General features: G+C 36.9%; 1 protein-coding gene across 2 annotated transcripts in view; it reads right to left on the reverse strand.

The window, feature by feature from the left end:
• Positions 1-13231, reverse strand: part of gpc6a (glypican 6a) — a 143960-nt gene that overhangs the window by 20933 nt on the left and 109796 nt on the right. The window contains exons 5-7 of one of the 2 annotated variants that reach the window (XM_034882134.1): positions 10235-10365; positions 7767-7910; positions 4728-4757 (exon numbers count right to left, since the gene is read on the reverse strand). In XM_034882134.1, coding sequence (XP_034738025.1) covers positions 4728-4757; positions 7767-7910; positions 10235-10365 — 305 coding nt within the window. The remainder of the gene's footprint in view (positions 1-4727; positions 4758-7766; positions 7911-10234; positions 10366-13231) is intronic. The other variant, XM_034882142.1, reaches the window with a different exon arrangement.

The raw sequence follows: 13231 nt of genomic DNA on the forward strand, positions 1-13231 counted from the left end.
TTGTGCAATGATATAGGCTCAACCACCTGCAGCTGATTACAACAAAGACCAAGGAGTTGGTGGTGGATTTCAGGAGATCTAAACCACACATGACAACAGTCTCCATTGAAGGGGTCAATGTGGATGTGGTCAGCACATATACTGTAAATACCTGGGGGTACACATGCACAATAAACTGGACTGGTCATCTAACATAGATGCCCTGTATCGCAAAGGGCAAAGTCGGCTCTACTTCCTGAGGAGGCTGCGGTCATTCAATGTCTGCAGTAAGCTCCTCTGGATGTTTTACCTGTCAGTCATTGCCAGTGTCCTGTTTTATGCTGTGGTGTGCTGTGGAGGCAGCATTAAGAAAAGAGACGCTGGGCAACTGAACAAGCTAGTAAGGAAAGCTGGCTCTGTTGTTGGCATTGAGCTGGAGAGCAACTGCAGAGAAACGGACAATGAGAAGGTTGCTGGCGATCATGGACAATGACATTCACCCGCTGCACAGCACGTTCACAGATGAGCATGTTCAGTGGCAGACTTCTGTCACTGTCATGCTCAGCAGACAGGTTAAGGAGGTCCTTTGTTCACAGAGCCATCCAGCTTTCAATACAACACAAGGGGAGAGGGAAGAAATTGACTTTTCAAAATGAGCCTGTCTCTCTCAGCCCCTACCGTCATGTCACTTGCCTGCTGTACAACTGTCTTATTGGCCATATTAGCCATTATGCATGCATATTAACCATTATGATTGTGGTCATAACATCTACAACTCACATTTTATAACTTATTCCCTGTTACGTATTGTTCTTATTCAATCAGTCAGTTTTTAGGTTATTATGTTCATATGTTATAGTCATAGTTAATATTTATTTAGGATCTACTGCACTGTTCACTTTTGCACCATTGCACACAGTCTACCATAGTATCTTACCATATCATGGTTATTGCATTACTGTGAGTGATTTTTATTTTTATTATGTTTCTGTGATATATGTGTGTATATGTGCTTGTTGGGTTATGGTTGTCTTGCTACTGGATGCCTTAAATTTCCTTTGGGATGAATAAATATCTATCTATCGATACTATACTGTACATTAAACCAGGGTACCCCGGCAATTCTTCAATTTAAAACCTGATGAAGTTTGCCAACTTCATTTAATGGAAATCATTCAAATCATGAAAAAATATGTATCTGTCATCTTTAATAGCTGTTATGCTATGAAACTGAAAATACAAAAATAAATAGAATATAAAAAATAAAATGTGTCCATTAGGAGGTGTCACAATTAGTTGCACCTTGGGTATACAAGATGATATGTAATGTAATATAATATGCCAATGTAATTGTCAAATTCCTCACTGATTGATTCATCCTGTTCTGCTGGGGATCCCCGTCCCTGTCCATTAGGCTAGAGTGCTGTCGGTCTGACAGTTGTGATTCCATTGGATCAGACTACAGTCACTTGGCTGCCATGTCACATGACCAATTAATGTTTACATGATGACTATAGAAAATGTGTTGTATTTGGATATACAATTTGTTTAAAATATACACAAGTGAAATGAATAATGAATGGGATGTTTTATTAAGCAGAATTAATATTTGTTGTTCTATCCTATCCAATATTTCTTTTATGAGTAAGCAGATTTTCTATTCAATTCAATTTTATTTATATGGCACCAAATCACAACAACAGTTTTCTTACAGCACTTTTCATAAAAGAGCGGGTCTAGACCGTACTCTGTGATGTTATTTACAGAAACCCAACACTTTCTATGCTGTATTCTGATAAAATGCCCCTAAAATGTTTTCCTCGCCCAGGTGATCAGCACATCTAGATGATGCCGTCAAATGTGCATTTGCATGTTGCATAACATTCATAGACCAACGTCGAAACACAGACAGTGTCTTCGTCTTATACACAACTCTCTCTCCTTTGCTGTTGTAGATAACCCAGAACCCAAGGGCAATGTCATTAGTTTTTTTTTGGTATTTGGTCATGAACCAAGGAACTGGAAAGATGGTACTAGATGAAAAGTCAGTGGTTAAAGCTAACTTTAAGCTTCAAATGTCAAACTTTAAGTGGCACTATAGAAAAAGTCAGGGGATCACCAAATTCAGTTGGCTTTATTCTTTGTGATATATGAATGTCTGTACATTTCATGGAAATTAATCCAAAAGTTGCATTCAGTCTGAACAAAAGTGCTGGACCACTCAACAATACAATTCCTAGAGTTGTGCCACTAGTATGGCTAAAGATTGAACAAAGTCTGCTGAGCCACAATACTGTATAATGTAACAGTTTGTAGGGCAACAATGTTAAATTTTCAAATTTAGCAGTGGGTTTGTAGCAGACATCAAAAATCCAATTTTTGCCATTAATTTAATGATTTTTTTTTAACGAGGCAGTGCGCCACAAAACAATACATATATAAATATATGCAAACAAAGTCAGTGCTATACAGTAGAACAGCACTATCTGACTCTAAGAGAAGCTTTTCTTTGAATTAGAAGGAGAAGGTCATTCAGTCCCCGTGATGAATCAGCACCCCAGCAAGACAGATTTCTCTGTAAACACTGTAGGGGCATACCATTAATATAACTTATACAGTATCATACAGATAAATTAGCATTCAGTTGTATGGGCAAATAGTCCAGTTATCTTACCTACATTAAAATCACAGACAAAGCAAAATATACCTAGCCAATCATAAAACAAAGCACGTATAATACTATACATCATTGTTTTAACAAGTCCTATATTTGTATCCATTTAACATATATTTTGTCAATGAAGCAACGTATGTGAACGTAAGTCAGCTATATGACTCTTTATAATAAACCCACTAGTCTTAAATCATTTAGCAGTGAGTTGGAAAATCATCAGGATTGGACTGTGTATAAGCATTTTTATCTAATTCTGTTCTGATATGAGGTGTAGATGACACGTTAGAGGTACATTAGCACAAAACGCCCGCAAACAGACCAAGATTGAGACATGCTGCAAATTGATTTGAGAGGAAACTACTTAAGTAAATATATAATGAGTAATGATGACTGATAGCTTTACAGTCATCATAAACCTCAAGGCTCATGACTACCACAGTCATATTTACTTAACATTTTGCTCCTTTTTTCTGTGCCTAAAACCATTGTTGTTTTTAAAACTAGCAGATCTCTGACAATCCCGCCACTGAACTGAACCATTTGACATTTCCTTCTCTCTGAATGAATGTGTGCAAAAGTATAACTGATTGTGTAATTATCTGCAAACTAGCAAACCAGACCCTAATTACAGACAGACCGTGAGTGTAACACAGAAATGTTGCCCTGTGATTTTATGTACATACATCTGGCTTTCTGTATCTAAGGTTTGAAGACTTTAGGTTAATAATTGCATGTATAATCACAATATGTTTCCTGTACAGTAATGGTAGGATCATGCTTCTGTACCAAGCATTTTACCACGAGCTGTACATGTGTAGTTGTGTATGTAACAGATAAAATGCTGACTTTGAACATACACAACAGGCAGCGACAAGCATATTTTTCTTTATTCAGGGAAGATGTTGACAATGTATTGTATCTCTTCTTAAAAATAGTAATATGTTATATATAAACATATTGGTGACCCAATTGGATCTCATCATTAGTAAATTATTGAGTGATTACCGGTATGGATTTGGGAAAAAATAGAACTTCTACCTCTGCAGTAATGCAGGTGGTTTAATAATATAGATCACAGCCAATTATTGATTATTGAGTAGTATTAGGTATGGGATTAAAAAAGATATAGTTTACTTTTAAAAACTATTTGTAAAAGAGATTTGATAGAAATGTGTAACTCACTTTTGGTTTTCAAAAGTATGGTTTGTAAAGCTGTGAATGCTTTTTATTTTTATTTTTATTTTTACTGGAAGGTACAATAAATGATAAGAATGTAGGATAGGCATATTTAAGCTTTATGCTTCCACCTTTCAGTCATGTGTACTAAATTGTATATGCTGTTTGACTGACTCTATAAACAACTACTAGTATTGTTGTGTGTTATTATATTCTTAAATAATTTATATTGCACTGACATCAAAATAAACTGATTTCTGACATATTGTTTGATAGATCAAATGAGTACTGCGAAAGGCCTTTATATTAGAATTCAAGATTAAAGAAATGACTAAACAAGTCAGAAAGCCTGCTCAACAAAATCCTTCAGATTCTCCTTCTTATTGGTAATCAACAAAATTACGCACAAAATCAAGCAAAGACTAGAGAGCATACTCTTTCTCTACATCACAACTGGTGCACAACATTATCCCAGCATGCACTGGGAAAAAAATACGTAAACCAATCTTTGCTAGGTCAGCAACATGCATGGGCTGGCAAATTATTTGAAGTGCTCCACAACCTGGGTCTTTTAACAGTGGTGATAACCCGGAGGGGAGCATAAAGAAAAACGTGAAATTCTAACAGTAGTTACAATGTCAGAGATTAAAACTCACAACCGTCTCACTGTTAGGCAATAACAGCCGTAACCACTTAACCACATTGCTACAAAAGCTAGCTTATTTTAGACAAAACATGAAATGGACAAAAATCATGAATAAACAACCAGGTCACAAACAAGCAATTAATAATAAAATCAAATGAATAATGTAAAGAAGCCAACCGCAATAAGCATTTAGATTAAAACACCATTAAACAGATCACTTGGTGAAAGTAAGAAGAGGAATGGAAGGCTTACACTGTGTTGCATTGTCCTCCACACAACCCTCTGGGAGCAGCAGAGAAATGAAGAAGAAAGAGATTTAATTGGGCATCGGAAAAATCGAGAGACAGAGAGAAAGAATAGGAGCAAAAGAATGTCTATTAGTTAGTGAAGTAAAAAGTTAAATGATAAATGGTACAGCTGAATATTCCCTCCACCAGCCTCCTCTTACTATGAAATTTAGTACATCAAACCATTTTATTCCTGATGAATTTTCTACTGTGAAATCATTTTAATAGTATGTTGCCATCAAATCTGATCAGCGCAAAGATCAGTACCTACATATAGACGGCAGCGCTACATGGGTACACAGTAGTTTGTTTTTAACAAGCCCTGTATGTAATGATCTGCTGAACACTATTTTAAAGGATCTGGTGATTCACACAATTATTGTGGTCCACTTAGCGTTTTTACAATAACAACTAGAATTTGGAAAGTATCGATGACACATGACACTCTGCAGCCTTTAATCTGCTTCTCTGCTTCTGCACATTTCCCATTTTAATCCTATCAAACAACTTGTAGAGCAGAAGATTATCAACTGTTCCTTTTGTTTAAAAAGGAGAGAATGTTTAATGGATTTGCCATTTGAACAGAGGATTACATAAAGAAACATTTAATAAATGGGTTGGTCAAAGTACAAATTAGTGACATAACAAATATGGTTTAATAATATCCAATCCATGGCCTTGCATGCAGTAATTATTTCAATGAAATGTCTTTCAGTTTAATTCATTCAATTTACACTAATGTTGTACAACATAACCCATTTGTTAAAGAGAACGATCGATGAAGACACCATATTGTGTTCTTATTAAAAGGATTAACAACGTATCATACTGTATGACATGACAATAATACAGATTAAAATGAAAAAAAGAATCTACAATTACATTATGATGCATTTATAATTTGATATTTATTAGGCCCTTGTGAGCACCTAGAGACATCACAGCAACATACATGTTATAGCAAAGCAGGAAAAGATGCACAGCTTTATTAGCATACAGCCAAAGAGATCAGAGTTTTGGGTTGTGGGGCTTGCTTTAACACCTTGTTAACTTGAATGGCTCTTTTATTGCCTCAGTTAATGTCTTAGGATTTGTCATTATCCGGAACTTTGGTGGGTAGATGTTGGATCTGTTTTAGCTTCCTCAACACTGATTCTGGGAGCAGTATAAATTCTGGGCTAAGGCCCAGGTCACACTTTTTGTGATTAAGAACATTTTGTAATCGGTTCTAATGGCTCTTTTCCTGCAGCAATACACACTCTGAGTTATATATCCAAAAAAACATGTCCGAGTAGGTTAGTGCAAAGCATGTTCTTTTTGCAACCTCTGACACTGAGAGTATGAGAAACTGTAATGTATTTTTACTCTAATCCCAGTGTAGTGTAATTCACACAGAACCTGGGGCCTACATGGACTATATGAACGTAGATTTATAATAACTTTTCTTTAAATCTTTTAGGGCCTGTATTTTGTTTCTGGTCTTTGGATTTCAAGTACATCTCAAAAACACTTCTGGATAGAGTGTTTAGCATCATATTGTGCTACAATAGAGATTTCTTCAATGAAACCATTATGAATTGGCTGCATTATACATAATTAGGCTTCAAAATAAAAGCTCAAACAATTTAGGAGACTGTTGTTAGTCCTGCTACAACAATGTTGGCGAATCTGTTTGTCCACACTGGCAGCTCCCAGTCCCGGCAGCAAATTTGGGTTTTCTGAAAGGGTGGCATGTCCTACCTACTCTGCCTTACTCCTCATCTGATTGGCTTACCCTGGTATTCTTGCCCTACCTAATCTCACTAATCATGCCTAATTCTAACCAAACCAACAAATGAAGGCAAGTTCTGGCCAATAAAAGGCAGAGTAGAGTGGGTCATGTTTTTGCCATGCTAGGAAACGAAAATTTGCTAACGGTTAACAGAGTTTTTAGTAAACACGGCCGGATAGGACCAAACACTGCCTCGGAGACATACAGAGGAGGCCAGTTTGAGGGCAAGGAATACAGTACTGAGTAAGTTTTCTGTCCGGGTTTGGCTACTGGCTCTCAGTTCTAAATCTAACAGAGGTAACTAGCTAACGGCTAGCTGTTAGTTAAAGGTCCCATGACATAGTGCTCTTTGAATGCTTTTATATAGACCTCAGTGGTCCCCTAATACCATGTCTGAAGTCTCTTTCCAACAATTCAGACTTGGTGCAGAATTACAGCCACTAGAGCCAGTCCCACAATGAGATTTCCTTAGTATGTGCCATTTCTGAGTCTGTAGCTTTTGAAGGGGGGGGCAAGGTGGAGGCTGGGGGTGTGGACTTGACCAACATGTGGGCCATATTCTCTGGGCGGGCAAAGCCTTTTCTAGCCACTGGGGGGACCATAGGCAGGCTGGGGGAACTCATATTAATGTGAAAAAACCTCATGAAGTGAAACTATCTGTCCTAAACTCAGTAAACCACCTCTGTACTGTATTCACCGTCGTCACACTGGCCTTATAACATTTAATGACCTCTTAATGACCAAGACAAATTGTTTCTCTTTATTTGAGGTGAAGGAAAATATTCACCACACAATTCTATTGGTCTCATGACAGACAAGCACTTATGACAATTTAATGTGATGTCAACACATACACCTAAATAGTTTCCTTAAGTTTGATAATTAGGCCTGCTTTGACATAAATAAAACAGGTTAGGTTGTCTGGCCTAATGTCAACTTGTCATAACAGGGGCGGCTACTGGCTTGCCCGGTGGGGGCGTTCATGCCATGTTGGCCGGGTCCTGCAGCGGCCCGGGTTCGGGTCCGGCCTCTGGCCCTTCGCTGCGTGTCGTCCCCCGTCTCTCTCCTCCTTTCCTGTCTTTCCACTGTCACTACAGTGAAGGAAAAAATCCCCCCCAAAATAATCTTTATATAAAAAAATGTTCTATATAATTTAACCATTCATTTATTTCGTCATCAACCTTCCAATCACAGTTGACAATATTGGCCTTCTTATATCGGTTCTGTACATACCAGTCTATCCAGGCTGGTTCCAGTTGCTGTGGTTGGCCTCTCTTCAGGGGTGTAGGGTCTGAAGCGAGCACTGAACACGTCTGAGATACCACGCGCAGACCTGCCTATTCCTGATGGCTTCGGCTGGCCACACCCTTGAAAAACCTAAAATAAACATAGAATGAACAGAAGGAGATACAATTACCACAGAGAGTGGGCAAAGAGGAAAGAGGATACAGAGTGGTGTTTAGTATTTACAGCATCTTTAGGAAATTGTCTGATTTTGCAACATTAACACAATATTTCTTAATTATTGTATGATGTGAGCTTCTCACTGCAGTGCTGAATAGTACTGAATAGAAACAAGGTTATTTGCCGTCCGAAGCCACATGGACCCTACACTGAGCCAAGGATAACCTATTTCTTTGTAGAATACACATCCAATTGGATCTCACAAAAGTTGTAGTTTGCTTACACCACTGACATTATTCCCTTCAGAAGCTTTTGACAATTTGCTCAGACCACAATTTCTGATCTGTGATTTGAGATAGAAAACTGTATAGAGCCAGCCTGGAACCAATGCCGTATCAGTGCCCGACTCTTCTTTTACTGTAGAGGACACGCCATATTGCTGGCAAAAAAGAGAGAACATAATTAACCCTTGATATGTTGTTTCTCACATGCAATTGAAGGCTCTTTTTACAGTACAGGATAGTAGCTTCAAAATGAAATACAAATCTCATATATTTTACCAACATTTTTTACTCTTTCAGGTAAGACTGCAAACAATTTATCACAAAGGTAATGTAAATGAGATATGAGTTAGTGCATAAACCTGTACATGAACGTATATGAACCTGAACACATATTATATATATATATATATATATATATATATATATATATATATATATATATATATAATTAGATTTCATATGCTAATGGTACTCTGATTTGCAACCATGACAATGCTGGCTTTGCAAAACTTTTGCATAGAATGTCTTAATTTTCTTTAACATTCTACTCTTGGACAATCACTGCTTTTGCACAGATAAAGTGATTTAACTTTCCAAAAATATAAACTAAACACAAACAAAATAAAGTGTTGTTGCTAATAGTGAGACATAAATAGAAATTATATTAATATTCTGGGAACCTTACGCTAATCAATGTGTAGTTCATAGAGGTTCATTGTGAGAATAGATGTTTTCAGACAGCTTGGTCTCTACGGGCTCTAAGGGCCTAAACAACACACCACCAAACCGCACGGCTCATTAGCATTCCTCTCTGGCCTGTTTGCCGACCCCTGGCTCAGTATGTGATACAGCACTCTGATGTGCTGCATGTCAGGACAAGAGGCTGTCTTTTCTCTAATACTGTATGTATCAATTTTTTACAATAATTACAATTCTGTAATACTTTATATCACAAAGCAAACTGATTTTCAACAGGTCAGTGCTGCAGGAAGGACTGTAATCTCAAAGCAATCTGTCTTCCAAGTACAACCTTGTAGGGAAGAGGCGTCAAGTGCATAGACACAGGGTAAAGTTGTAAATTGCAGCCCTCTTGATATGAAAAAGAATGTGACATGTAATTCCCACTGACTTTTGTAGCTCTGGCATGAAGATAGGCCAGACTACACCAAAGGGTCTGAATAAAATGTTGAACTGAAAAACCAGCCTTTGACAAAAAAGACAATGACATACTATTCTGTGTGATAACATCCTGAATGTGTTGCTTGAAATTCAAAACTCTAAAGACTTCCAAAGACTGATTAGCAATTTGTAGTCTAAAGAAGAAATGAGTTGCTTCTCTTGCATGTTAAACAGTCTCCTAAAATCCCCTTTATACACCAATAAATGTCTAAAAGACAAGTGTCCCCGTCCTGCATCCCGGGTGTGGTTAGGTTTGGACACCACTTTGATTAAAGTTATGGATAGATCACGTGTTTTGTTAAATAATGAAAAATTATACCCACCCTGTCTCAGGTTATCAAACAATTTGTGATATATCATTAAAATTAAAATTAAAACAGAAAAAACATAAAGCTTTAAAATATGCTTGAGATGTAGTCTGTCTGCTCTCAATGGGCATGGAGTAGTACAGTCTGGTGCTCAAACAGCAAAGGGTTGGGCCCAATGACCTACGGGAATTTTCACCCACGCCATGAGAACTAAGATGGATAAATAAATTTGCAATAATTACAATGTACTGAATTGAAGTAGACTCAACACCCAACGTATTACGCTCACTGTTTACTATGTTACATTAACTGTTTGTTTTCCTTCCCTTTCTTTTTCTATTCATGTTTTGCATTGTCTCATTGTAATTATCTATTTTTGCACTTATTTATAAAACACAGCCTTACAAAAAATAAAATTAGGTATAAATAAGTTAGTGTATACAATGTTTCCAATGTAAAGATACATTTGTTTTTAAAGTAAATCACATCATAGCATGGCAAACAAAGCTCATTCAGAAGACAGTACCTTGGCGGACACTTGCATGCTGTTGCCCTGCATGGCCATGATGGCCTCAGAGATCTTGATGTCAACTGGCTCTATAACTGCTTCAATGTTGAAGGGTCCCTCCAGTCTGTCCGCCACCAGTAACATAGCATCTGTCATGACACAAAGGACACATGTCAGCTCAGAGATAATAAACACTCATACAGACATTTTACTTCTTTTGTTTACGCACACATGTCAGTATGTTCACATCAACTCTGAGCATTAACAAAACGCAGTGCAAAGCCCTCAGGGTGCTTTGCTCCTTCATTTGTCTATGACATGGGTCTGTCTAGGAGAACAAAGAAAGGGTCCCTTCTCCAAATGTGTTGACCTCCAATAATTACAAACACAAAAGAAACCTGCCAGTACCTTCATATGAAGACACGCAGGCGCGCACTCACTCAGGTGCACATCTCAGTGTGCTACACCTACAAATAACTTAAACATAAAACAAATCATTGACTTGCAAACATGCTAATATATCCAGTTAGACAGACATCAACAACACTTCAGATATATTTATTTATTTGCATTTATATTTCTAAATTGTGAAAGAATATCAATCAATGCATAACTTTCTGACTATACATCATCCTTGTGATTACTTTTTAATTACATATCTCAGACACACAGTGCTTAACTTTGTTCTTTCTGTCAAACATGAATTCCATAAGGCAGCACAAGCAATCCAATCCTTTGCTTTATTGTTAAGCATCACTTAGAAACATCTGAAGACAAGTAAGGAAATCAAGTACATAGAGTACTTCTTACATCATATTAAATCATGTGTTTCAAAATAGGTACATTAACAACCAAACCAAAAAAACAAACAGGGACCATGACCTTTTATGCTGTTGATGAATCAGTACCCAAAACAGATTGCCCACCTTGCTGCCACAGTTTCATAAAAACAGTGGGAAATTAATATGCTAGCACACAGGAATAGCCTAAAGTTCATGTCAGACTGGGAGATGTCAGGTATGGAAATAATGTGTTTGATATTTTCATTTGACTCTATCTTGTCTCTTAAAAAAGTAATTAAATCTCGCCAAGTCTTGTTTGAGGGGTTAGCACTGGTTAAGTGACAAGGGCAGAGAACAGGGATGTCACTAAGACTTCCATCTCTGTGCACTGACATTTGCCGGGATGTGGACCAACCAGAAAAAGCCTATTTACCCCTGCGGGAGACAATGTTCCTCATTCTGTGAGTCTTTAGTAGTACTAGACTGCAAATCATTAGATTATAAGTGAAATTTAACTAGAATTTTGATGCAGACTGATCATTGGCCTTTTGTACAGCTCTCAGTTTAGTGGGCAAAGACTGATGACTACACTGGCAAAAAGCACAACTTCCACCATCACTGCTGGTTTCAGCAAAGGCCCGAACCCTTGGCAAAGTGACTGAATTGCATTTAAACTGCTAAAATAACTTCCAAAATAACTTCCCAAACGGCTTCTGTTGACATTTGGAAACTGATTTAGTTAATATAATTGTATGAACGTTGTACCAACCTAGATGTTTTTTCATTTCAAATTGAATGTTAAAAAATAGTGATTAACACATATGAATCAACAAAAATTAGACTATTTTAATTTCAATTCATCAAAGTTTAAAAAAAAAAGGCTGGGACTATTCTAAATCTCTGCTATTGCAATTGTACATATTTTTTTTTTAAATCCATCTGTCTTTAACCACACAGAATCTGGAATATTTGGGTTTTTGTATTTCCGCAGGTGGTTCAATCTCTGCAAATTTTGAATAATGATAAAAACAAGCCACCAATACAATGATGAGTTTTTCTTCTCGCGATCAATAGATTTTATCAGCCGTCGGTATGATATTTCTGTTCATACCGTCAAACACATATAGAGATATTGATCAAGTGATTCATTTGATCACGCAAAATAGTACCAGTTTTGACAAAGATAAAGAGAATATCTGGGGAAGTATAGCTGTTAAACTTGTTGTGATGGTGAGTAGCCTTAAGCAGAGGGGTTAACATACTTCCTTGTCAAGGTAACATATGGAGAAACACTCAGTTCCAACTACATTAGCTATTGTTAAGCTATGGACTATAAAAACCTTATCAATTATTTCTGTTGTATATACTTACAGTTCAATAATTGTATGACGATTGTGTACAAAACATTAATTAATTTTTAGAGGAATGCACGGATCCTGACTATTTGTGACAGTCATGGGTGAAAGGTTTGAACATCAAAAATGGTCAATGAATGTTTTCTGGATTTATGTTTCTTTTTTTTTGGTTTCATTCCTTGTGTGTTAAGACCTTTAATAATGTTTTTGTTGTTGTGTATTTTCAGCTGTGGATTTGTTGCACTACTGTATTTTTAGCAGCAGGACAGTGTATGTGGGATCAAATAAAAAAATTTCAGTGCCAAGGTTCAGAAGAAATGTATCAGCCAGTGCAACAGTAATAATATACGGCTATGGTATGAAGGCTACACAGCCAATACTTGTTAATAGGATCAATTCATTGTTGGTTTTGGTCTTGTTGTGACATTTGTTGTATTCAGAGACATTGTTGTATAATAAGAAAACTATTGAAAATATCACAGGTATCTGTTGCTGACTTATCACTGTTGACATTTCATCAGGAAAAATCAGGACAAGAAGTCATTACACAAACAACAAAACCCAGAGCATCTGTCAGTCTGATCCATGACGGCATGACTCAGGAGTGTTTTCTGATAGGCCACCCTGTGGTTAAGGTATGATTATGTTTAGGTAACTGAATATACTTGGTTATGGATAAATTATTGCTATTGTGTCACAACTAAACCACTACTGAGTGACTGTCCATAGGAAATGGAATATCTTATGTGTTAAAGCTGCAAAGCTTTGTACTGCGGTGAACTTTTGCTTTACTTTTGCTTTGCTTTTTACATTGTGTATTGTAGCCTGGTGTGGAAAAGTTTACTTGTTTAGTGAGAAAAGCTTAGGAGTAAAACTGA

The sequence above is a fragment of the Etheostoma cragini genome, chromosome 1 (assembly GCF_013103735.1).
Source record: "Etheostoma cragini isolate CJK2018 chromosome 1, CSU_Ecrag_1.0, whole genome shotgun sequence".
In the NCBI taxonomy this organism is placed as follows: domain Eukaryota; kingdom Metazoa; phylum Chordata; class Actinopteri; order Perciformes; family Percidae; genus Etheostoma; species Etheostoma cragini.